At 35.7% G+C, this 27,185-nt stretch overlaps 1 protein-coding gene across 4 annotated transcripts; it reads left to right on the top strand.

Moving 5' to 3' along the window:
- On the top strand, positions 1 to 26,295 carry LOC115981939 (ENHANCER OF AG-4 protein 2). Of its 4 annotated transcripts, XR_004089481.1 has the most exons (13): positions 2 to 496; positions 774 to 850; positions 4,386 to 6,437; positions 6,530 to 7,052; positions 9,282 to 9,390; positions 9,491 to 9,603; positions 9,682 to 9,869; positions 10,799 to 11,546; positions 11,638 to 12,145; positions 16,150 to 16,245; positions 17,477 to 17,568; positions 17,903 to 18,129; positions 25,861 to 26,285. XR_004089481.1 is itself a non-coding variant. In XM_031104378.1 (12 exons), the coding sequence occupies exons 1-11, from the start codon at positions 380 to 382 to the stop codon at positions 17,545 to 17,547; spliced, it is 4,602 nt and encodes a 1,533-aa protein (XP_030960238.1). In that variant the 5' UTR covers positions 2 to 379; the 3' UTR covers positions 17,548 to 17,568; positions 17,903 to 18,336. The 4 variants fall into 4 exon arrangements, 2 of the variants coding, with proteins under 2 accessions (XP_030960237.1, XP_030960238.1); XR_004089480.1 differs by lacking the exon at positions 17,477 to 17,568 and having other exon boundaries at positions 1 to 496; positions 25,861 to 26,295; XM_031104378.1 differs by lacking the exon at positions 25,861 to 26,285 and having other exon boundaries at positions 17,903 to 18,336.
- The last annotated feature ends 890 nt before the right edge of the window (positions 26,296 to 27,185 follow it).

The following is a 27,185-nucleotide window of genomic DNA, read 5'->3' as shown; positions in this document are numbered from 1 at the left end:
AAGCATGCTTCACAAAAACGCCGAGTCGCCGACAGAAACACCCTTTGCCTTGGTTTATTTTCTTGCTCCGAGAGAGAGACACTCGTATAATCAAAAAGAAAAAAAGAAAAAATCAAAGTCTCAAAAAAACCAGAGGAAAATCTAAAAATTACGACTACATCCCCCATAGTTGCTACATCCACAACCTCAAGCCCAAACACCATTTCTCAACCAAAAAAAAAAAAAAAAAAAATCCCCCATCTCTTGCTCTCTCTTCTGCCATTATTCCTCCGATGCCCTAGCACTTCCGGCGCCGGTGCCACTTATCGCCGGCGGGACTTCCGGCAAGGGCGACTTGATAGGGTTTTTAGCCGGATCGTGAGAATTTAGGGTTCGTTGAATGGCTCCGGCGCGAAGACGCGGAGCGAACAACAAAGCGAAGGACAAGAAGAGCCAGTTAAGTGTGGGCGATCTTGTCCTTGCTAAGGTCAAGGGCTTCCCCGCTTGGCCTGCCAAGGTTTTACCTCTTCTCTCTTTACTACTACTGCTACTGCTACTGCTAGGGTTTTTATTTTTATTTTTTATTGATTAGTATATGTGTTTCATTGTTTTTGGGGAACTAGGTTGTTGTATCTAACTATGGTAGTTGTTCCTTTTTCTTTACCTCCCCCACAAAAAAAAAAAAAAAACTCCACTTATTGGTAATTTTAAAATAATTTAGGTTTTTGAGGCTCTTATATGATTTTATAGACCCATCTCTTTGTCAGTAACTTTTGTTGATTATGTGTTTACAGATTAGCAAACCTGAAGAATTTAAGCATCAGCCTGATCCCAAGAAACACTTCGTTGAATTCTTTGGTACAAGAGAAATGTAAGAATTTCTTACACATTGTGATGTAATTTCATTAACTTTTTTTTTTTTTTAATTTTTAATTTTTTTATTATTAATGTGTGTTTCTTCTTGAAATATTATCTTGGAAAGGCTAAATATTTGTTGTCGTGAACTTGAAAACACTATCAAAGGCTAAATATTAAAAACCATGTTGACTATTGATAATTCTAAGGAGACTAAAGGGGGTTGATAATTTAGGATTGGTGCTCTCTCTCTCTATGTGCAAGAACCAAGGAGAGAGTGTCGCTCATCTTTTAATGTAACATATTACTTATTAAAAAGGCATTTGCTGTACTCAGGTTGTCATTGTCAGTGGCGAGCTATTTTTTTTCTTGATAAGTAATAAGATTTATTGATATCAAAAAAGTGACGCCCTCGTACACAAGAAGTGTACAGGGGTCAACAAAAGAAGAGAATGATTGGTTTTGCAAAGCTGACAACCCATCAAACATAACTTAAGGTCTGATATAGATCTCTCATTATCTTTCGGTTGGTGAGCTATAGTTTGCCTTGGTCATTGTAGTATAGACTTTAGCATGCTTATGTTTATCATTTAACTTTTGGCTTGATAATTCTTCTGATTAAGGGACTTATAGGAAGAGCACTAGCGACATCTGCCTTGTTATTCTTGTAATCACTTACAAACCCAATATTCATATAGTAAACACCTTATGTGGGACTTAGCACATGCCCGCACAATACACTCCAACAATATCCAATCAATCAAATACACACAATTTGGGGTATCACATACTTGTTGACCAAAAGTAATGTTAGATTGAAGTTTTCCAAATTTGTGTTATGTGTGCTACACATTTAACCTCATGTGTTTACATTGAGGTATTGCTGGTCCCTTATCGAGCATTCACATCTCCCATATCCTATAGCTCTGGTTCGCTTGGTTTTCATAGTGGAGAGAAAAAAGTATTGATGGGGAAAATATGTGGAAGCTAATTATAAATCATGATGTGAAGTTTTATGTAGAAATAACTTGGTTGTTTCAGAATTGTGGGGCAGTTTTATGGGTATTTTTTTAAAACAAGAATTTATAGTTCTTATACAGTTCATTGTTGGAATCATGGTAAATTAACTTCAGCCCATCCCTAACTCCATAAATTTTATGTTGAGCAATGCTGTTCTTGCAAAAGTAGTTTACTAAGAGTTTCCTCAAGGCTCTAGGTTGGGCTTTGTTCCCAAATGTGGATTGAACAAGATCTTTTCAATGTACTTGCTGCTGAAAAGTGACATTAGATAAGAAGCCCATACATCACAATGTATGGAAAGGACATATGCAGCATGCACTGCATTGCCAATTCATAGGTAGGGTTGGGTGTCACACTTCTTGCCAGGAGAACTACCATGCCATTAAGGGCTAGTAAATAAGGGCTGCAGTTTTTCAAAAATATTTAAAGCTGAACTACTTTGAGAAGTAGCTCTTAATTTGCTTCTCAAAATCCCTAAAAAGCATTAATTGTCTCACAAAATTGGTGAAGAGCATACAAAAACCCTTGGCTGAGATGAAGTTTGCTTCTCATTTTTAAAAGCCAAAGCACCCCTGGAAAAGCTTAAGAAACTAGGTCTTAGTATGGAAATTTTGTAAGATTAATTTGTGCGGGCATTTCCATTCGTGGAGATCAAATTTTAATTTGATTATCATCTTTGAGGATTTTATAATTGAAGGAAATATTTTGAGGTTACTTGGGAGATACTTTGATGTGCTAAACTTATTATGATAATGTGAATTGACTATATAAATTGTGTAGGTTTGTATGTAATAGTTGGTTTTTTTTTTTTTTTTTTTTTTTTTGGAGTGTTGATTTTTAAGTTTTTATATATTGCAACACACATTCACACTCGCACATACATTACCTCTTTATCAATCTATTTGATTTTCAAATAATTGTTTTTATTGTTCTTGCATTAAACCTTTACCTATAAAAGAAATTGTTTTTTTTATTGACCGTGCTAATTACTGTGTGAATTTTGGTTAAAGTTGCCCCATTCAGTGGCTTAGAATGAAATGAAAGTAGTAGAAAAGAGGTAAATAATCTTGCATTTGAATTGAGTGGAGGTTTATGATATATACTATTATATAAAGAGTGTGTTTGGATCTTGATTATAGGCCAACTTATTGCTTTTTTGCCCCCTACTATTTACGGGTCCCACGTGAGTCCCCTACTTATTTTATTTAGTTTTTATCTTTTATCAACAGTATTTTCAGTAAAAAGCTAGATAAGTTGTTCCAAAACGGACACAAAGTGAGGCCTTTAGTTGGTGTCACATTTTGAACTCTATGACTTGTCAATACATATATGCGTATTAGCTATTGGTCAACTTATCTCATTCATTACTAGCCACAAATGAGCAAAGCACTTGTTTAAAAACCTTAACAGGCCATGATGTACTCTTAATAGGCCATGACGTACTCTTCGTCTAACTCATCAAATCAATTTAAATATAAAACAAATAATTCCATACGCATTAGAAGCAGCAAAATTCACAGCATCAAAGTATCATTTGTTCATTGTTTACATATTATTGGTATGCATCCTTATTGATGGATTTTTTTTTTCCACTGTAATAATTTCAGTTTTCTTCACCATATATTGTATTACTTAATTTATGATATATTTAAGATATATTTGATTGAGTTGTTTTTGTTCATCATAGAGTAGCTGGATATGTTTGTTTGATTTTAGTGAGGCTGCTTTAGTGTAATATATATTCTTTATTCTTGAAACATTGATTTTTATTTTTTTTTAATGGCAACCCCGAGGGGTAGTACAATTGGTTGCGGACCACGCCCCAGAATATTCTCATTTCTTAACATATTGTACTGTTCTAATACATTTAGTGTTTGGGTAAGCAATATTTGTGTGATGTAGAGCCTCGCTATCATATATGTGTCTGCAGCTGGCTGAGACGACCAGCCCTATGCAGGAACCCATTTGTGTTATCTGTACACTCCAACATGTGATGTTTAGGGGGTGTTTGGTACATGTACTTAAAAACATGTGTTTTGTTGTTTGAAAACATGTGTGGAAATACGTGTGGGTGTAAAAGTGTGTGGAAATACATGTAATGTTATTTAAAAACTGAAAATTGTTGTTTGAAATGGTGTACCAAACAACACCCCCTAACTGTTTATTGACATTATCCTATCTGAGATCCACACATATTTTAAAGAAAACCCATCAAGTTTTCTTTCTCTTTGGTTTGTGTATGTGGTTATAATTTTAACTGAAAAATTTGTCCATTTTAGGTGTTTAGCGATCTAAAAGATAGGTTGAAACGTTGTAGGTCAATTTGTAGGTTAAGTTAATTTGGTAAGAAATCTATGATATACTTTGGTTGTGTGAAAACTGGTTGAAATTCTGTGTTATCTCTCTTATGGGATGGTTCTCCCATCCATTTCTGTTTGCATTGTGTTTCTTATTGTCTCACTGATTAAGTTGACAACCTCAGGAATTTAGCTTCTTACTTTTACCTTTGGTTACTTCTCCTCCATTCACAGAGGTTTTGTTGCCCCTGCGGATATTCAGGCATTCACTAATGAGGTAAAGAGTAAATTGTCTGCCCGATGTCAGGGTAAAACAGTTAGGTTCTTTTCTCAAGCTGTGGACGAAATTTGTGTGGCGTTTGATGAGCTACAAAATAAGAAATCAAGTGGTTTCAGAGATGGTGCCGACAAATCTGATGTTGGGTGTGAGGCTCTATCTGTTAATGAGGTAGAGGTTGACTCAAAGGTTGAAACAGGTAAGGCGACATACAGTGGAGATGCTTTGAATGAGTCTTTAAGTGATTCTGGCTCTAAGTTGGGGCGCTGCTCACAGAGACGAGGTGGAACTGACATTCAAGATGTAAAGCCTTCTATATCCTGTAGTGCAGATGATAGTTTGTCTCCAGATATGTCCCCTGAGAAAAACAATAGTAAAAGTGGTGGTGGAAACTGTAAGGAACATGTATTAATGACATCCAGTCCAGATAATTCTTCCTTTCCAAAGGAAGAAGCAAGTGATGATGAATTTGTAGAAGATGCTGTTTGCACTAAGCAACATGGTAAGGAACAGAAAGTATTAACAACTGGTAACAAGTTGAAGAAGATGGGTACTGTGTCAAAGAAAAGACGTGAAGGTGCTGTTGAAGTACACAAAGCTGGTACCTCTGCTGTAATATCATTAAAGGATGGAAGTGATGGTTGTTCTGTTGATCGCCTTGAATCTGTTGAGCGATTGAAAGATGGAATTAAGGGCAAGATTGCCTCCAGCAGCATGCGTGAATTTTCTCTGAGCCCTCTTAAAGCAGATTCTGATATCAATGCTGGGAAAAAATCAAAAGATCTGCTAAAAGCTAAAAAACATGTCATTGTTCCTGATAATATGCTGGACTCTGGTGTTGTTTCTGATAAACAGATCAAGGGAAAACTTTCTGGCACGGAAAAGAGGACCCAAGATAGACATGGAAAGGCTAATGATGGTGCAAATGATATACTTCCTGCCAAAAAATTGAAGCGTGTAGATATAGGGGATGATGCCGCACATGGATCACATGCAAAAAGAATTAAGAGTGTTTCTCCTAATCCTAATGTTGACAAGAAGGCGTTAAAAAGGACAGAGTTTAAAAGATCAACTATGAGTGTTAAAGCAGAAAGTACTTTGGCTTTAAGAACCCAAACTGGTATTGTTGGATCCAATGCTTCTGGTAATGAGGCTGTGCTACCTGTAACAAAGCGTCGACGCCGAGCACTGGAGGCTATGTCTGACTCAGATACTCTTACTACCGATGATAAAACAGAAATAATACCTCTTATAATGAAGAATGATGTGTCATGTTCTAGTAATGTGAAGGTTCCAGGAAGCCAGTTGCATAAAAAACGGAGAGCTGTGTGCCTTTTTGATGAAGACGATGATGAATCCAAAACTCCAGTCCATGGTGGATCTGCCGGAAATGTCAAAGCACCTTCATATGTTTCAGATGCTACCAAGAGAAGTGATGCAAATAATGATGGTTCAAATAATGCTCAGCAAGGAGTGTCTACTAGATTTGGGGATGGCTGTTTAAAGGAATCTCCCTCCCAATCACATAATGAGTCTCTGTCACCAAGTGAAGTTCAAACTGATGAGAAGAGGCCTCAAAAGGCAATGGCTGTGCAAGTTTCCCATAGTCCAGGGAAATTAGAATCTGAGCAATTGTCATTCAAGGAGCAATTGTTGTCCAAGGATCAGCTGTCATTCAAGGAGGCTAAGTACGTGTTGGTGTCTCCTGGAAAGTCTCCTCCATTAGGTCCTGCCCCCAAATCAGTGGCAGAACAGCATAAAGTGGCCAAACTTGGGGCTAAAGTTTCTGGTACTGGTACTCAGAAGAAGGGTCAGGCTGTGTCTGCTAAGGGTTTGGGTGTTGTTTCTAATAGCATGAACTCTTCTCAGAATCAAGCAACAATTCAGAGAAACAGGCCTTCGTCTTCTGGAGAAAGATCTAAAGCCACTCCTAAATCAATATCAAGGATTGATGAATTGACTCTTTTGTCTGAAAATTCAGTAGAGTATAATTCTTTGCCCGATGAAAGGTGTGCTAACTTCTGACTCCATTTTTTCTATCTTGTTTATTTATTTTCTGATCTTCCTAATTCATCTGGTTGTGTTTTATGCCTCATTACAGAGACGAAGCTGGTAGGGAAAATAAAAATAGTTCATTGATTGATTCTAAGACTTCAGAATCTGTTATGTCCATGAAGCATCTTATTGCAGTAGCACAGGCAAAAAGAAGACAAGCTCACTCTCAAAGTTTCTCTCATGGAATTTTCAGTTCTTTCCTGTGTACCACTGATGTACAGGGAAATAGCCCGAGTCCATCTGGAGTGCAGTCTCTTTTAACTGGTGGTGCCAGCAACGTGATGCAAGCAGATATACAAGGATTTAATCCTTGCTCAAGTTTGGCTTCTCCATCAACTCATGGTCACCAGTCTGCATTGCGAAATCAAGTTGATATTGAAGAAGTTGAGGAGAGAAGAGGTAGTTCAGGGAACAGGACTGCTGGTGGCTCTCTGAGTGGTGGTACTGAAGCAGCAGTTGCTCGTGATGCTTTTGAGGGAATGATAGAGACTTTGTCAAGGACTAAAGAAAGTATTGGACGTGCAACTCGTCTTGCTATTGATTGTGCGAAGTATGGCATTGCCAATGAGGTAGGTTATTAAGTATGCTTGCATTATTTCAATTGGCTCACATAAAAGTTGTTTATAGATCTGATAGTTGATGAGTCACAAATATCTTTAGTCTTGAACTTGCCAACTCATTGCACTTTTTTAGGTAAAATTATCGCTTCCACTTTTCTTCTTGATGAGATATGTGGTCCAAGTAGCGAGTGTTGTTAATATGTTTTGTCTCTAATGTGGTATTTTTCCCATGCAAGTTTTAGTTGAATTTTATAGTGCCATATTTTCAGAAGTCCTCTGGTTTATGGGTCACTTGTTATAGTTTTTCCTCATGATTTCTGTGGCAAAACTAATATTGGATTTTAAAATATGACTTTTTGGGATCAAATAATATTTGTATCTAATACACCTCAACTGGGCTTTTAATTCTTTTAGTTTCATATCTTGTTTCTGGTTGTTTTAACTTTTGATGCATAGATGAGGAAAATGTTTGGCTCTGGTTATGTGTGCAACTCTCTCTTTCTCTCTCTCTCTTTGATTAGAGTTTTTGTTTGCAACTTTTATTTGGTAATTTAGAGTTTTGAAGGTGATGTTATGGTTTGCTAGTTTATCTAATTTATAAGCATGTTGGATTTGGTAGTTTCCTAATTGTTCATCCTAGATTTTTTTTTCAATTTTCATGGAAGTCCAATCCTTTCTTTTAGGAATATTCGATTAAAGAAGATTTATTAATGAATTCACCGACTCTAATTCCTCTAATCAAAGTCTCTTTGAAATTTTCTAACATTCCAGCTTTTCACCTCTACATCTATTTGGCTGACCTAGTGTCCTTTTGAGAATAGCTTATTTCCAGTAGCTTATTTGCATAATGTGAGACAAAAGCTAAAAGCTAGCTTATTTCAAAAAAGCTAAAAGTCAGATTATTTGAAATAAAGCTGAGACAAAAAGCAAAAATTTGTAGCCAAACTCACCCTACAGTGAGTGAATTGCTGCATCACTAGCTAATGAGCAAGCATACAACTCTGGGAACAACAACTTCAAAGGATGATTCTCACAGTAGTTGTCATGTCAAATCTGTACATGATTACCATCACATACATCAAATTACATGACTTAGAAGTCTATCCCATCCTGCTTGAATACTTTTTCCTAGACAACAACCTTGACTTTGCGACATTAAATAAAAATACTAATAAACTTAATTAACTATTAAGACCTAAAATAAAATACAAACAATTGACTTGCGAAAATTGGCACCTCCTAGTTCTTCCAATCGAACTATCAAACAAAAAAAAAAAACCAAAAAAAAAAAACTACTAAATTAAAACAAATATTCCTTTGTGTTTCCCAAATTAAAACTACGGCGGACACTTCTTGGGCCTTAACCTTTGGCTTCCAAAGAGGATATTGTTTCTCTAACCAGACTTTGGTTGTGCTATGAATTCTCCCCTTCCAAACCAAACTTTCTAAGTGAACGGTACCATGAACAGTGACAGAAGGTTTAGGGGTATTTAACAGAACTGTGGAGCATGTACAGTGAGGAGATTGATAAGAGTTCTGTGGAAGGTGCCATCTAGACTAGGTAGTAGGTATACCCTATTGACAAATTCTAGGGTTACATTCAATTGTTTTTTCTTAAAAATTTGCTTTAAAGTACTATTATCATAATGCAACACTGTGTCATATATATACATATATATATAGAGACGCAACAAATCATTAAAGATGATGTCACCTGAGCCAATGGTGAATAATTGTGGTTCGTATCTATGATATATGGGTGTTTGATGCCATATGCTGTCTGGTGCATATCTTCTTTCATCAACAAACAGTCACAAAATAATGAACTTTATGGTCAGAATATTTTGCTCTCGACTTTTACTTATGACCAGATTCAAGTGTCCTGACATAAAAGTCTCTTTGTTGGTGATGATGTTGGTCATTATGTCACTTATGAAAAAAAAAAGGGGGGGGGGTTCAAATCTATGATATATGGGTGTTTGATGCCATATACTGTCTGTGCTATCTTCATTTATCAACAAACAGTGTATATTGGAGTCACAAGATAATAACCAATCAATGGTCAGAATATTGTGCTCAACTTTTACTTGGGACAAGATTCAGGAGTCCCGACATAAAGTTCTCTTTGTTGGGACTATATTGGTCATTATGTCTTATGAAAGAAAGGGATAGGTCATGGAGTAAATTTGAAGAGAAACCATTCATTTGGATGAATATGAATCTTATGTTTGTATGCAGGTTGTGGAACTTCTCATCCGAAAGTTGGAAACTGAACCTAGCTTTCATCGTAAAGTGGACTTGTTCTTTCTTGTTGATTCCATCACCCAATGCTCGCATAGTCAGAAGGGTATAAATTTTTGGGACCTCTCTCTCTCTCTCTCTTCAATCAGTGCTGAATTATTTTTTCAAAATGAGATCTTCTAATAGGAATGTTACATGATATTCAGGTATTGCTGGAGCTTCATACATTCCCACAGTTCAAGCAGCATTGCCACGTCTTCTTGGTGCTGCTGCTCCACCCGGAGCTGCTGCTCGTGAAAATCGTCGTCAGTGTCTTAAGGTGAATTTACCTTAATATGAGTGTAGGAGAGCCTTTATTATTTTGTTTGAGTTAAATAAAACTATGTTTCTTTACCAGGTTTTACGGTTGTGGCTTGAGAGGAAAATCATACCCGATTCCATTCTTCGGCCTTACATGGATGACATTGGGGTTTCAAATGATGATACGACCGCTGGTCTTTCACTTAGACGACCATCACGAGCAGAGCGAGCTGTAGATGATCCATTAAGAGAAATGGAAGGCATGCTTGTTGATGAGTATGGGAGGTCTGCAATATATTTCTTTCTCCACATTTTCTTAGTTCTCACTTTTCTTGTTAGTTGTCATTCATTTGATTACTAGTCCCTTCAAGAGTGATTTAACTTATTTGGTCATGATTGGTTTGTTCGTACTGCTAGACTATATAGAATAGCCATGGACATGGAGAACAGTTCTGATACTTATATCACTTTCTAGCTTAGCAAATAAAGAAAAATTAGAATATGGCTATGTTTGTCCCTGAAACAATGAGTAGTTTATTTATATTTTAAAGTGATACTATTATCTACATAAACACTGGTTGGGTTTGTCAAATTTAATTACTAGAATTTTTCTCCCTCCCTCTTCCTCTCTCTCCTTGTTCTATTGATTTTAGGACATCAATATCAAATCCTAATTAATTGATATATGGTCTGTTTTCAGTTTTCTGTTTTGCTTCTTACCTTATTCTTTACTTGGTTTCTGTTCTGCTTCTAGCCTTATTTTGTAATTTGAGGAGTGTTGTGAGTTACTATTTGATTAATAATGTTCCATGTCAGCATTGTGGAGAGACATCTTGGTGGTGAAACATATAGATGTGAATGTGAGCTAGTGATTCCAGTTTCATACAAGTAAGATGCAGATAAATACGTGGAAGATTTGTTGGCATGGTATTGTTAATCATTGTTTGTAGGACTTGGATCTAATCACATTCGAACTTGTATTTGGTTATTTTGGTTATTCATTGAGGACCTTTTGAGTATAATTTGCAGTGTCTTTATACCTTCCATTCATGTGCCTTTTCTATCTTGAATGGATTATCATTTTTAAACCATGTCCACATTAAATTCATTACATTTTTACTTGGGGCAAATTAGGAAACCTGCTCACATTTGCTTATATGCTGGATTTGCAATGACTTTTTAATAACTTTTTTTTTTATTGGCTGTTGTATCAGTAATGCTACCTTTCAGCTGCCCGGTTTTTTATCTTCTCATGTATTTGAAGATGAGGAAGAAGATTTTCCAAGCAGTTCATTTAAGGAAGCCGGTGATGCATCAGCAGAGGAAACCACCCCCGCTTTAGGAGAGTCAGAAACATGTGCTGTTCTTCCTAATGACAGGCGCCATTGCATTCTAGAGGATGTGGATGGTGAGCTCGAAATGGAAGATGTTTCAGGACACTTGAAGGATGAAAGACCCTTGTTCACAAATGGTTCTTTTGAAATAGATTCACAACATCAGAGTTCAGATAGGACCATAGAAACTGCTCCAAACAATTCCTCTGAGTTACTCCCACTACCAGAGGGTTCTCCTCCGTTGCCTCTCGATTCTCCTCCTCCTCCACCTCCTTTGCCTCCTTCACCACCTCCACCACCACCACCCCCATCATCTCCGTCACCACCACCACCACCACCGCCGCCTCCCTCGTTACAGCCACCACCGCCGCCTCCCTCGTTACAGCCACCACCTCCCCCGTCACAGCCACTACCTCCCCCGTCACAGCCACTACCTCCCATGTCACAGCTACCCCCTCCTCCTTTGCCACATTCTGGCCCCCCACCATCATTGGTCCCTCCAGCATCTTTACCAACTCAGTCTTCATTACTCTCCCAACCATTTTTACCACCTCAATTATCCGTACAGTCTTCACCACAGTTGGCATATCAACCACCCATACCTCATGAATATTGCAGCACAGCTAGTGTAAGACTTCTGATTGTTGTTTTTTTATTATAAATTTTTTCTTTGTTGTATTAGTATATCTATTGTAACAGAATTCTTTTCCTGGACACAGGGCAACCAAATTGTCCAAATGGCTGGTCATGGCGTTCATGTTGATAATGCACTGAAAAGTGAAATGTTTCCGCAGCAATCATCTAGCTTTATTTCAACAGGATTATCCAGTTCTCAAGAACCATCTGGATTTAATTCTTCAAGGCAATTAGAATATGGACACAATGATATTTATTTAAACCCCCAAATTTCACAACCTAACCAACCATTTCAACAAGGTAATACCTCTTTTACACAAAGACCTTTACACCCTGCCCCACCTCAGAACACATCCAGTCATTTCTCTTATACAAAGCCGGCAGTTCAGCAACATCCTCAGCATCCGTACCCACGTCCATACTCTTTACCATCTCCTCTGGATAGCCAGAGGCGATTTGTTGCTGATGAACAATGGAGGATGCCATCAAGTGACTTTAAAACAAATCAGCGTGGTGGGTGGATGAATGGAGGGAGAACACCAAATGGAGAAAGAACTCCCTCATGTTCAGGACCTACCTATGGCCAGGAAGGTACACAATTATTTTTTGCTAATCTTTGTGGGTTTATTTTAATCTTATTTCTGTGTGCATTATATTCACATGAACGCTTTTAACCTGGTGTGAATATGTGACATTGATATTCCATGTGCCATGTATCTTAATTTTTTGAAAAATTGGTTCTAAAAATGATATTTTGGATGCGCCATTAAATATTATTCAGTCATAAAAACTGTGGCTGTTCGAAGTGTCACTAACCCTATGTTTTAATGGAGGGGGAGGAGAGGGGAGGTGGCGTGAATATTCAGGCCACCTTCCTCGCCCTTCGTTCCAAACATACCATAAGTGTTAAAACTTCTACCATGGGCTTCTTTTGTCTTGACCTGACTACAAGTTTGGAAGCGTATTAATTGTGTTAATTTCATTTTAATTGACGTTGGGAACTGTTTTGTATTTTTTTATTGGTAAAAGTGTTACACATACACTTGTTGGGTCTTTAACCTATGACACTCTCCACCTTATGCTTACAAGGCGAGGAATAATCGCACTTTCAAATAATGTGGAGCTTTCAATTATGGAGTTGCCAAGAGCCTTATCGCTCAGTGGCAGTGCTTGCTTCCCTTTATAGGGAGAACCAGGGTTTGAATCCCCCTCCCCCAATTGTTGTAACTATCAATATACATAAAAGGTTATGGAGCTCAAAAATTTGTTCTTGAGAGTGTTGTTTGAGTGGTCCTTTACTTTTGGAAATGGTGATGAGCATTCAATTGTAGATTTCATTGGCTCTCTTTCTTTTAAAGCCTAATTTTTCTCTGTTGTAATGTTTTGAGAAAGCTTGTGAAGACATCCTTTCTACTAAGCTTTTCTTGTTAGTAAAATCTATTGCTTATAACAAAAAAGGTTTAAAGGTTGGAGGTTTATAAATTACCGATTGCCCCAAGCAACTAGAATATAATGAATTTAATCATTGTATCTAACACTCCTCCTTCACATGTGATTCTAAAACTTCCCTTATTAAGTGGAGCTTAACACTTAAGAATTTTTATTTTTTATTTTTAAATAGGGGGTAAGATGGAGACAAGGTTTGAAACCTAGGACCTCTTGCTTTGATTCAATTATAAATTACATGTTCCAAAAGCTTGAGTTAGGAAATTGTAAATTTTATCATTTAATTGAGTTTGTTGGATTTAAAGGCTTGGAATACGCATCCTATTTGTGCGTTTTTCTATTATTGATATGTACACATGCACGAATTCATTGGGTCTTGAACTCATAATCTCATCCTCCATTCCATTACACGTCGTTCCAAAAGCTTGAGTTGTTAGGAAATTTTGAATTTAATCATTTAATCGAGTTTTTTGGATTTAAAGGCTTGGAATATGCGTCCCATTTGTGCCTTTCTCTATTATTGATATATACATATGCACGAACCTATTGGGTCTTAACTCATGATCTCATCCTCCATTCCATTATTTGGGGAGGAGGAAGTGCCACTTGAGCTAGAGCTCAGTTGGGACCTGTCACCTGCGAAATATATACTTACCAATAATTGGATTTTGGAATAGAACACCGAACCTATGGAAATATATTCAAATCTTTTAGGGTAAACTACATATTTGGTCCCAAACCTTTAGGTTATATGTCAATTTGGTCCCTAACCTTTTGGCATTGTGTCAAAATAGTTTCTACCGTTAAGTGATGGATGGAAAATGCTAACATGGCTAACGGCCAAATTAAAATATTATTTTTTACGCCACCTGGACTTCCACACAAACTGCCACATGTTAATTAAAAAAATCAACATTTTGTAATTCACTTTTACTCTCTCTGTGTTGTCTCTCTCTATTGGCTTGGCATGCATGACTGAAACTCTGTAAGCCCCTTCAATGTTGCTTGCCACTGCCACCATTGACGGTGGTCTTTGAACACAAAGCTCTCTTATTTGTTTCTCGGCCTCACACAACTCTCTAAATCTCGTTCGAACCACCATGTGAGCTATCTTAAATCTGAATGTGCAGTTCTTCCCCTCTCAAACCTTAAAACATTTTTATTTCCTGGAAAAAAAAACTCTTAAGAACTGCTTCTTCTACCTCCTTAAATTAGGAAAAAAAAAATACATAGATTCATTCCAGCAAAAATCCCATATAAGCTCAAAACCCAGCTATCAACTTTTTTTTTTCTTTTTTGCTGACTACCGGGCTATTCTACTTGGAGAAAACAAAATAACACTAACTAAAACAATATCAACAACAATCAAGTATCAGAACACCCACCCACACCGTACTTGGGCAATTCAAAGCCAAATCATAGTAAAATCACATGCAAAGCTTTGCCAATACAAAAATTCCCAGACGTTTACATCCAAACAAACAATTTCAAATCACATAGAACACACACTCACATCCATACCCGTTTACAAATCAACTAAGTATTTGAAACATTCAAACCCAGAAACCCCTTTTGAAAAACAATTCAAATTCCAAATCAAGTCATACCTACCTACACAACTTGCACAAATGAACAATACCCACAAATGCAAAGGGCTTCATCCGCTTGAAACAGACCCGTTTCATCCACTTTAGCTTCTCCTTAGGTACCAAATCAAAGACATTTAGAGGCTTAGAGCTTTGATATTGGTAGACCGATGAGAGAGAGTGAGTTAGGGCCTGTTTGGATTGAGGGGGGAAGAAGGGGGAGTGGAGGAGAGTAGAGTAGAATTTGCTAAAAATAGACTAATTTTTGTCTAAATCTACTTTACTCTACTCTACTCTCCCTCCCTCTCCCTCAATCCAAACGGACCATTAGAGTGACAGAGTAGGAAGTTGCAAAAGAAGGTTTGGGTTTGGATTTGGAAACCACCGCCATGATGGTGGTGGTGAGCGGAGATAATTTCAGTGGCTGTCACAGAACATCGAGGTTCGTCCATGGCAGTTCAAACCAAATTGAGAGAGAGAGAGAGAGAGAGAGAGAGAGAGAGAGAGAGAGATTTGGGTTCAAAGACTACCACTGCTGGTGGTGGAGGCAAGCTGTGTTGAAGGAGCTCAGAGAGTTTTGGTCATGAAGGTTGGGAAGAGAGAGATATCAAAGACACTTTAATTAAAACTAGGTGGCAGCTTATGTGGAAGTCAATGTGGCATAAAAAATAATATTTCAATTTGGCAGTTAGTCATGTCAACATTTTTTATCCATCATTTAACGGTATGGAACGTTTTGACACAATACCCAAAGGTTTGGGACCAAACTGACACATTGAAAATGTTAGGGATTAAATTGACACATGGGCTTAAAGGTTAGGGACCAAATATGTAGTTTACCCGATCTTTTATATATTCAAGTCTTAGCAATAATTAGATTTTGGTATGAAATATATATATATATATATATATATATAGTTACATTTGATGTAACTTTAAGGAATGTTACACCACTCAATATTTCTTAATTGAATGTGAATTTTGACAAATCCACCGTTAAATTACTTATCTTCATATATTCTTTATACTTGCAAAACTACAAGGTGATCAAAGATGAATAGCCATGTCATGAATAAACTGTTTTAATTTTTTGTAGTCTAAAATAATGTATAAAAGATGAGTTTATGGATTGAATGGTAAATAGTATCCAATTGATTTGAAAATTGGCATAAATGTTAAGAACATATAGAACATATAATTCAACTGTGAGATTTTCAAAATATGAATTTTATAATAAGTTATTGGGTGGTGTAATATTACTTAGAGTTACGCCGGGTGTAACTTGAACTTAACCCATATATATATGTGTGTGTGACTTGTTTGCATTTTGTATATGAGCATATACTTAATGTGTAAATCTGTTTTTCTATTAGAACTTGTTTGTCCACATAACAGAAAGGAAATTCAGGCAACTTTTCTCTTTGACATATTCTGCTTCTTACAGGGATATTTTCATTTTCTAGGTCCAACTGCTTTAAGCTAAGTTTTATTTTTGGTGAGGATCTGCATAGTCTGCAACACTGACGCTTTCTACTATGGTTTCAAATCTTGTCTTTATGACAGGTTATTTTCATCCACCTCTTGAGAGGCCACCAGCAAATAATATTGGTTTTCAGCATCCTGCCCCTAATAATCTACCTGCTGGAGCTCCAATAGCAGGTGACCTCCCCTTTCTCAAAATCTGCCATGTTTTTGTCTGGAATTAATTTTTGGAACTGTCTAGAGAGCATGGATACATGCCTATGCATTGGTTTGTCCTGTGTCCTATACATAGATACAGAGTATATGTTTTGATATGCCTTAAATGAATGCCGGACAGTTGTATCTGTGTCAAGCATTGAGTGTTATCTTAGATGTCTTGATTCTGGTCCAAACATGTTGATCTGCTTGTATTTGATTTTTTTTTTTTTTTGATAAGTAATGAAATTTTTTTTTATTGAAATATCAAGAAAAGATTCACCCAAGTATGCAGGAAGTATACAATAGGGACAAAAACAATCAAATACACAAATTACAAGCATCCATCAAAGAAAAAACCGACAAATTAGAATGACTGCCTACTGCAGACGACCAATCCAATTAAGTTATGAAAAAGAAAAGTTTTAAGGTCAGGAATTGTCCTTTCAGAATCCTCAAAGTTCCGGTTATCTATATCCGCCAAATGCACCATATCAAGCAATGAGGAACGGCCATCCATATAACAATTCCGATGTCTCCCAAACTTCCTTGCCAACAAGCTTAAAGCTCAACCATTGTCTTCGGCATTATCCAATGAATACCAAACAAGGTGAACACCATAGACCACAAATCCATAGCAATAGGACTATGGATAAGGAGGTGATCTACTGATTCGCCATTGCTTTTACACAAAACACCAATCTAAAATCCAAATTTTCTGCGATCGTAAATTATCAATTATCAGATCTACTGATCTGCTTGTAATTTTTTGTAAGAAATATAGTACAGTCGCCTTCCCACCACCCCCCCACCGTCCACGCAAAAAAGGGGTGGAAAACAAAAGTGAAATTTAATCCACGTGTCATGGTGAGAATATTGTTAGGCTGAAGAGAAGATAGGATGAGAGAGAAGAAGAGGAAGATAAGGGAAGGCTGTCAAGTTTGAGTTCACTCTTTTTATTTGTTTTGTTGAATAAATTAAGATTTACATTGCCATATCAAAATATAAATTAAGGTTTACATTGTGGGAAAACTTGAAGTATTATTGAATAAATTAAAATTATTTACTTTCTTGCTTGAGTTGCAACTCTTGCATTGATGAGCATAAAATCATCCATGCTTGTGTCAGTGTCCCTGCTTGTGAGACTGTTTAGCAGTTGTGCTTCTGTTGTGGCAGAGAGTGATGTTGATTTTTTGACTTCACTTATCCCCAGGTCATGGCGTCTCCCAGATGTTTCCATGTAGACCAGACATTTCTGCCCTTAATTGTTGGCGGCCAGCTTGATAGTCTAAACTAAGAACTTCAGTAAGTTTTCAGTACTTTGTTACTTCTTGCAATTCAGCCAAAATGGCTTTTCGTTCTCCAATTGAAGTGGAGGGGTTACAAGTATGAAGTCTGCTAGTAAATTGAGATCTTGCTGCGTTTAAATGTATATGGACTATTTGTCTAGGTTTCCTTGAGTTTAATATTGTGAACTATTTTCATAATTGTGTTTTAATAGTTAGTCGAACATTTAGGACTGATTACTTTGTAAATTCTTGGATGGCTTGAATGAACTTTTTTTTTTTTTATATTTTATCCTGAAGTGTTGCTCTTGTAGGCGCTAATTGAGCACGTACTCTCTCTCTCTCTCTCACAGGTGATCATTTTGTCTTCTCTACTGTGGGTGCCACAACACGTGGCAAAGGATTATTACATAATGCCTCAGAGTGAGATTCAGTTTCAGGCCAAAATCCGACTACCACTTGAAGGCAGTGTTAAGAACTAGTGGAGGCTCTTGGCAGGACTGTGTATATTGTAATTTTTCCTGACAAATGTATCCCTGGGAACATTTGCTTCCAAGTGTAGGCCCATGTTTCTGACTTGGTTAGTGCATCTGTTTCTTGACTCTTGTAATTACTTGAGTATCTTGTACATAGCAATCAATTCCAACAATGAATTTGAGACTTGGCCAATTTAAATTATTGAATATTTAGGCATTGTTTACTTATATATTGTTTTGTGATCTGTTCATCGGTTGTGTTACATACTGATGTAACATGTCCCAATAATTAGATAAGTGTTTTCTTCTTACCTGTATCTGACTTATCATTTTCTTCAAATTTCTATGTCTATATTTGGGGATAGGTTCAAGTTGCACTTGGTGTAATGCTTTTTTCAAAGCTATGAACTTCACATGTTCATTATTCTTGCTAAATTTCAATAAGATCGAACATTAAGAGGCCACCTCATTTAAGAGATGTTCAAAGCTTTGTTTATATTTAGAAGTCTAGTAAGAAATGAGTTTTGTATCTGATGGTGGATGAACATCAAAATGAGTAAACTTTGTCATATGCATAATAAACATATGGAAAACATTTACTTCAACTGTGAACTCAGCAAAATGTTTATCTAATTGAAGGTTATTTAATGAAATATTGCAAAGTGTCAATCTAGATGTAGAAACTTTATTGTTTGGATGAACTTATCAAAAAAAAAAACTTTATTGTTTGGATGGAGGAATTGGTTTGGGAAACACTCACAGACATTTGGAACCTTGTTTTGTTATGTTTAATGTGTATAGTGTGTGGAAGAAATGTAATAAAGTCACTTATGAGAACATTGAGAATTCTCTGGATTAGCTTCATTTGTGCTAATTCACACTTTGTTTGGTCTCTAGTGTGGGATTTTACTGATTGAAGTTATATTCTTGAGTTCCAGGACTCTTCATATTTCTGTATATGTGTGTGTGTGTGTGTGTATATATTTTTGTATTTGCTTTGTCGTCAACATGAAGTGATCTTCTCCATTAATAATTTTTTTTTAATTATTAAAAAAAAAAACCATTCTATATGTAACATGAACCCAATGCATATCTATACTATATGGGTGGGATTGAAGTTATTCTTGATGTGACTACACTCTTCAATGCTTTTTTTTTTTTTTAATAAAGATTTTATAAAACATATTTTGAAAAATTCATTGGATTTACAATGTCTCCCTCTACTCTTTATACCAATTGAACATAAAGAGGATTAAAGATTTTTTTTTTTTTTTTTGAAGTAACCTGTTGACCCCAAATTTTATTTTTTTGTTGTTGAAGTGTAACCTGTTGGCCCCAAATTTATTTATTTATTTATTTTTTCTTTAAACTGGATTTACATATGGCCAACCCTAACTAACCTGTTGACCCCAAAATTTTGGGACTAGTTTATTTATTTATTTTTTATTTTAAACTATTGCATATTGTTGTAGAGAATTTTTTTATTTTTTATTTTTCCCATACTACACAAAAAAAATGGGTTCTTTTTAGAAACAACTTTAGATTGATGTGAAATCAAATTGCGGGGTTGTCAAAATATTATTCCAAAAATTTTCAGTTTAATATTAGAAAGAGAGCGTGACTTATATTAATATACACACACGCATAGATATGTGTTTGTGTGTGTGAATTATGAAGATGATTTGTAGTTGAATGATGGTATCTTCAAAAGAGTAATCGTATTAAAATTTTTTTATGGTGTTATACTAAGAAAGAGTTTTACTGATAAAAAAGAAAAAGAAAAAGAAAGATTAAGCAAGAGTTTTACCAGTTAACTTTTGTGACAGTGGGTTGTGTGTTGTGGGTTGCATAAAAGACCCTTTCAATGATGACAATAAAGCCTTAGTCCCAAGTAAGATTAAGAATGCTCACTGTGGGGCTTGAACCTGCAACCACAAGGCTAAGAGCCTTTCCCCCTCCCTTTTAAAATGTAACGTATGTTGGCAAAGTTGAGTGGGAGATCTACAGGTCTGTGTTAACTCTAGTTGCTCTTCAAGCATTCTATTCTTGAAAATCTTAGAAGGTGGTGTTACTCATGTTGTGAAATGCTTGTTAGGAAGCTGAACAACTGTTGGTCTGCCAGACCATTCCAGCTTAACTTTTTATATTCTTTCATTTTGAAGTCATGGTTAGGGTGGATGTTTATTTCGGAATAAGTTGCACAGGACTTTCTTTGGTTAGGCACAGGAGATATAGAAACCTGTGTAATAAAATGTGAAATCAAGCGTGCATGTTTTTTTTGAAATCAAGCGTGCATGTTATATAGACTGCATGTTTTCAAATGGTGGGATCAGAAATGATTGATGTGAAATTAAGCAGGTATGTTAATTACATATACTTTGTAATCAAACGGTAGGATTAGATATGATTGATGTGAAATCAAGCATGCATGTTAATTACAAAGACTAATCAAATGGCAGGATTGTCAAAATATGATTCCAAAATTGTGTGTAAATATATATATATATATAAAATATGTTCACACGCACACATATATGTTTGTGTGTGAATTACGAAGATAATTTGTAATCAGTGGTATTGTCAAATAGTAATTGAATTTAAAATCATGTAATGGTGTAATATTAAGAGTGAGTCTTACTAGGTTTACTTTTGTGACAGTGGGTTGTGTTGGGGGTGGTGACAGTGGGTTGCATAAGAGAGACCCTTTACCATTCCAAAATCCTTTCCTTCTGCTGAATTGTCGACCCCTTCCCCCTCCCTTTTAAAGTGGGTTAGGAATCTGTTGGCAAAGTTGAGTGGTAGGTATGACTTGGCTCTAGTTGCTCTTCAAGCATTTTATTCTTGAAGTTCTTTTAGGCATCTCTGATCTTTTGATACTAAGGTGTTGTTTTTGCACATGTTTGTTGTGAAATGCTTGTATCATTTGCTCAGTAGCTCAAATGGCACATCTTTCCTTCTAAGAGCAAGGTGGAGGGTGAGGTTGTGGTTTCAAGACCTATCATGTGCATGTGTACCAATAATTATTATTATTTTTTTTTTCAAATTTTGCTATTTTTGAGTTTGGTCTTTGTCTTTATTCACTTTCTTCTCAATGAAACTTTGTTTTCTTTGATATTTCATTGATAGTCTGATATTGGAATTTTTTTTTTTCTCTCTCTTGGTTCTTCACTGAAGCAAATATGTTCCCTAAACCTGGGATCTAGAGTTTTCTGTTCAGTCGATGACATAGTACAAACTAGAACGTTGGAACTACAAAATTAAAGAACAGGGAAAATAAAGATAGAGAAGCTTAGAGTCAGTACCTAGGCTTGCTTGGAGTATGCACTGAGTGAAAGAAAACCTCTAGGAGTTTGCACCTAAGGTTGGTTGGAGTCAATATTAGACCATTGGGGCAATTTCAATTGAAAACCAGAAGTATGGGAGAGTGCCTGGACTAACTGTAAACCCAGAAGTCTCTGGTTTGACTCATAGCTGAGGCATTTTGTGATTTACCCGATGCCTGCTCAATGGGGGTGTATAGGCATTTGTGGTTAACCCTCAAGGGGGGTCCCATTGGCCCATACCTTGAGGGGGTTCCTTGTCATAAAAAAAATTTCAATAGTAAACCAATGGTCTATTGTCTGGTTGGTTGTCCAAAAACACTAAAATTTTCGTGATACAATTAAACAGCCCATGCAAGGATAACTGTAAAACATTCATGAACTAAGTTATCAGCATCATGAAGCATAGAACATCAAATCTTAGCATGTTTTACTAAAAATTATGACAAAAAAATTGAAAAAGATTTGATTCTGATAATTTCGTTCATGAATTTTTATTGTTATTCTTGTACGGGCTGTTTAATTGTATTTTGAAATTTTGTAGTGTATCCTTGCAGTTACAAAATTAATTTTTTTTTTCATGAAGAAAAATTAAATATAGACTTTGGTAAATAAGTAGGACCTATTAGGTGGACCATTTACCTGGGTAGGGACTATGTTGCTTTCTGTTTTGTTATTGTTGCTGTTGGGTTAATTTATCCAAAAAAGAAAAGAAAAGAAAAGAAAAAAAAAAAAAAGGAAAAACAAAAGAGTAGTTGCTGTTGCACAAGTATACTTAACTGTGGTTGTGTCACAGATCTTATTTTACTAAATATGTGAGTCTTGTTTAGTTTATGGGCCTTTGTATGTGCTTTTTGCATAGTTTAGTAGTCAATTATTCATTCCTTTATTTTTGAAATGATTGGAAATATTATATATTAGTATGGGGAGGTACCATCCTGCCTTCGAGGGTGGGTGGTAGGAGTCAATCTTATTGTTGGGACAAGTTTAGAGTAAAAAGAGTGAATCTATATGTCATAGTAAACGGAAGAAAATAGAGCTGATGAAATGACCTTGAGTACTGTGGTTATTGTAGGCTTGCATGCCCTTGTGTAATTTTTTCTGATCTTTTTTTTTTTGGTTCACTTCGATATTTACTTTACTGGTCACAACTTGCAAGATTCATCATTTTTTTTTTTTTTTTGCAATCAGTTGATCCCAAATCCATAAAATCTTTTCCTTTGATTGTTGAGACGCCTCAAAAATTAAAATTCCCCAATTTAACCACCAAATTACTGATCACATCAAATTTTAGGGCCCATAATGTAAAGATTTTGCAAGATAATTATTGGAACCTTTATTTTTTGAGTTCATGTCAAGGGTAAGAGCTTAAGAAAATTAGAAGTAAGCAAAAGGATTTAACCTAAATTTAAGAAAGATCCAGGAGAAACTTGCCCTTGGGTTTAAATTTTCTCTCTTTGGTTGGTGATATGGGCTGCATCATGTAGTCAAACATTTTGAAAGTTTAGCCCTCAGAAAGTATTGTTAGGTGCTCTTATAACTCTTAGTGGCAAGGGAAGTGCCGTTTAGTAAAGCACAGTTGAATTGCAGTTAAAGCGCAGTAAGCGTGTGCTTTCTAGTGAAGCTCCAGGTTTGTTACAGATTCGGTCAGGAGGAGGAAACTAATAATATTTTGCTGCTCATGGTTATTTTGTCCATGATCTCTCTCTCTCTTCTTTTTTTATTTTTATTTTTTTAACAATAAGATTGAGGATTATATACTTTTGGATTGTTTACCATTAGATTTGCTACTTTTACTTATTTTGGTGCCTTTTGATGTTTGATTTTTGTGTATCATGTAACCCCAAGGTTTTGTCATTGCTACCTTTGGTTGGGTAGTATTTTGTAATGCCTCAGAAAAATATATTTTGTATAGCAGAAGATTTTAGTATATGATGTTATCTAGACATGTTATGTAATTCAATAATTTCTTTGCTATCCTTTGATAAAACTAGTAAATTAAATTAAATTTATTAGGCTTTGAGAGATTTTGAGGAGATGGACCTACAACCTTCGGCAATTGTAAAAAATTTCTAAGCATTTTAGCTAATAGGCTAAACTAGTCACCATTTTGGTTCTTTTATGCCCTCAAATGTGCTCTAGCTCAATCCTTATCTTTTAGGCCTTGTTTTGTAAATGCACTGCTCAAATAAATTACTTGTTTGTAAAAACTAATGAACATACAATCTGAGCTTAGGCTTGATATGGGTTTGAAATAATCCACAAAATGTCTTATATTTTCCCTTATTCCTAAGAAAAGAGTCTGGCCAAGGGTATAAAGAAACCTCAGCAATCCATTATTTATCATCTCTTATCAATTTCTTTGTGTTTCAGCCATTCATTTCCCTCTCTTACTCAGCAGATTTTGGGCACCATTAATCCCTCTAAAATATTCCTAAAATCCAACAAAAATCAAATCCTAACCCACATCGGATCTGTCATCAATTTTTGTTTACTTGAGTTTCTCCCAAAATGTTCTCTAGCTATAATTTGTTGGATTTAGTTATCAACTTGCCTTGGGTCAATTTCTCTTGTTGGAATAATGGTTAAATGATTGAATTCGGTTTTTCTTAGTTTAGGCTTTGAGACTAGTGGTAATTTATCATGGTATTCGAGCATGTGGTTTTGAGTTCGAACCTTATCTCCTCTCCACTTTTCCTATAAAAAGTTAAAATTCCCACATGTTGGGCTTTAGTTATTAAGGGAGAGTTTGGGCCCAGAATTGAGGGAGTGTGGTCAACCATTTATAACAGCTTAAGCTTGTCGCACTAGTATTAATTTTAAAATTCCTAAATTAGCAGCATGCAAAGAAAGATAAACACGATGGTCACCACGATGAAGGTCAGTATTAATTTTGGGACATACGGTCATGCAAATGAAGAAGATGATTATAAGCTTTTCATAACCAGATTATGATCGCCACCTCTTCCATTTACTTATCTAATTTGGTACCCAATATTTTTCTCTAACTGAGCAGCTTGTCATAAATTCTTCCTTTTCTTTCATTACTTTTTATTTTATTTATTTTTTTACGTTGTGTTTAGTTAGATGCATTACTGAATTTGCTCATTTGGGAGCCCTCTCATTTGAGATTGGGATTAGTTATCAATTTACTAGCACCTTCTTTAATTGCCTCAATATGTAAGTTATAAGAAATTTCTCTAACTGGTTAAGTTAAGTCAATCTAGAGGAGTCTTTCTAATTCTCTAGCTTGAATATGAGTTTTTCCATAATTAGTGTTGGGATGGCAAATGTATCCATAATTCCTATGGTTGCCTTTTGGTGTTGGGATAGAAAGCTGAGCTACACTTGAGGTTTTGCCAAACATGCTTGTCAAGATCGAACAGGGTAAGTGAAGCTTGGCTTGAGTTTGAGCCTACTTTGACATGTCTCACTCATGTCCAAGACAAGTCCAAACAACTAATATTTGTTTGGCTTGGTTATGGTCCTCGATTTATGTGATATGTTGGATGGCTTCTGGGTTGAAATTGTTTTGAATGTCTCTATTTATTTACCAAAACATGTTCTAAATACTTATGCATTTACAACTGCAAATATAATCTGGATCAGGATCTTGACATGGATAGGAGTTGTGGTTTAAGAAGTAAAGAGAAGTTTGAAGTCATTCCTTTGGTTTTCCTTGGGTTTTGCTTTTTATATTTACAGCATGGTTATAATTTGAATGAGTATCTTAAAGGGGGTGATTGGAAAGTAGTAATTCTATTTAAATAGAAGCTTAAGGCTGTCTTTGGTTCTGTTTACCTGTATTATATTGTTGGCCTGATAGTTCTTGGCTGCAGTTCTAATTTGGATGAGGATCTTGAAGGGACCTTAAAAGTAGTAACTTTAAGAGTTAAATAGAAGGTTAGACTTGTGTCTTTTCTTCAATTTACTGGTGTTATAAATTTGAGTTGACAGTTTTCTTTGTTGATGTCTCCTCCTTGGTTTGTATAGTTGATCAGTTTCAATTCCCCCTCCCTCCTTTCCGCTGATAATGATTTTGAGGCTATTTAGATACAACAATGATATTTGTGCATCTTTGATATTACCTGTCTTTCATATCTGACCTTTATCTTTGATTTTAATATGAAACTGGCATCCTCTTTATCTACAATTTCCAAATTGCTTACACTATTTTCTTGTCTTATTTAAGCTGTGTGGGACAGTTGATGTTCCAGAAAGTTCTCTCTTTGAATGTTCTTGTTCCTTGTAAGAGTAAAAAGCATGTAAAGTTATCCTGGTGTTAGTATAGCAGAATGTTCCACTTGAAAGTTTTTATTTTTAGATAGGTCATGGAAGTGGGGAAGTTTTGTCTATATATCACCTACAGTATTTTATGTGCGCCTGAACCCTGAAATGTGGTTCACTTGAAGTGTATAATTTGATAGATACTGTGTTATATGCTTGTCTTTTGTCCCTTGCTGAAGTAGAGTTCAGTTCAGAATAACATTGTAACTACACATCCTATTATTACAGGTTATGGAAAACCACTAAAAATTGAAACGCTCATCATTTTGGCGATTTCCAATTTGGTCACGCATCATGTTGAGGTAAATACAATACTTCGTGGCAGAAATTACTACTGCAAAATGTTGAGGTAAATATTTGAGGTTCTTGGCAGGATAATGCTCATATATTTGTTAATCAAGTACAATTTTCATGAGGGTAATTGTACCGTTGTAGCTATAGTTATCTTATGCTTCAGAACTGCGGATGCTTTATTTTTCCAATAGCTTTTGATTTTGTTGTATGTAATTTGCTTCTCTCTGAAAAACTTCCGAGCATTTTCTCCTGATGAGTGGAGTATGATACTCGTACATGCTGCATAGTCACACAGAGACTGTTACACACAGCAATTGGTTGTTCATTACTCATTATTCATTTCTTTACAAGTCTTCTTTTACAGGGATATTGATGTTTTGTGTTATTAGTTTTCTTTTTCTTCTTTCCAAGTTTTCTAATTCTTGTTAGGGGAAAGGGAGACTAGGAACGGAGGAATAAAGGAGGGAAAATAAAATAAGAAATGAATGTGATATGATTGCGTTTGTGTGAGAGGAAGCAAAATGATTGGGGTTATTTATGGGGGCAAATCACTCGTCTACCCTAAATTGTCACACTTAATCCCTGAACTATTGCATTGAAGATGCACGATTGACCTTTCAAAGTTATAACTTTGTTTTAATGTTTTCCCTACCATATCTTTTGGTGTTATGTCGGATGGAATTTGGCATTGAAAGACCAATTTATTCCTCTTCAAAACAAATAGATGTGGTTAAATTGTTTTTTCAAAACTAAATTCCGTTAATTAATAGCAAAATATTCGATATGGGGTTAGATTTTAGTTATTTTTAAAATTGGGGGTGGATCATTTGTTACATTTAAAAAAAAAAAAAAAAAAAACTGTAATTGAGATAGTTTACCGTCGAAAGTGTAATATGTACTTAGTTACGAGATTGTCATTTTATTAGAAAGTGCCGATTCTAGATTCTAGTTTTACTTTTTAATCCTCTCTATAATTCCGAAGAACAGTAAATCTTGAATTTGCTCCTTTTTTTTTTTTCACCTCTCCTAGCAGCAATGTCTTCAAGTGGTACCAGTTTTACTTAAAAAAAGAGAGAGACTAAATTGCAATGTACAACCTTAAAGGTGGGTAAATTTGATTTCATCCCATAAAGTTTAATTAGATTTGTACACTTAATGTTACATATCATTTAGGTTTTAGACTTGTCCTTGCATTGTTAAGTTTCATCTCTCAAAATTACGTAATTTTATGGATCCTAAATTTGGAACTTAAAAGGGAA

The sequence above is a fragment of the Quercus lobata genome, chromosome 3 (genome assembly GCF_001633185.2).
Source record: "Quercus lobata isolate SW786 chromosome 3, ValleyOak3.0 Primary Assembly, whole genome shotgun sequence".
In the NCBI taxonomy this organism is placed as follows: domain Eukaryota; kingdom Viridiplantae; phylum Streptophyta; class Magnoliopsida; order Fagales; family Fagaceae; genus Quercus; species Quercus lobata.
Note: the sequence above shows the minus strand (reverse complement) of the source record. Positions and strands in the feature narration are given on the sequence as shown.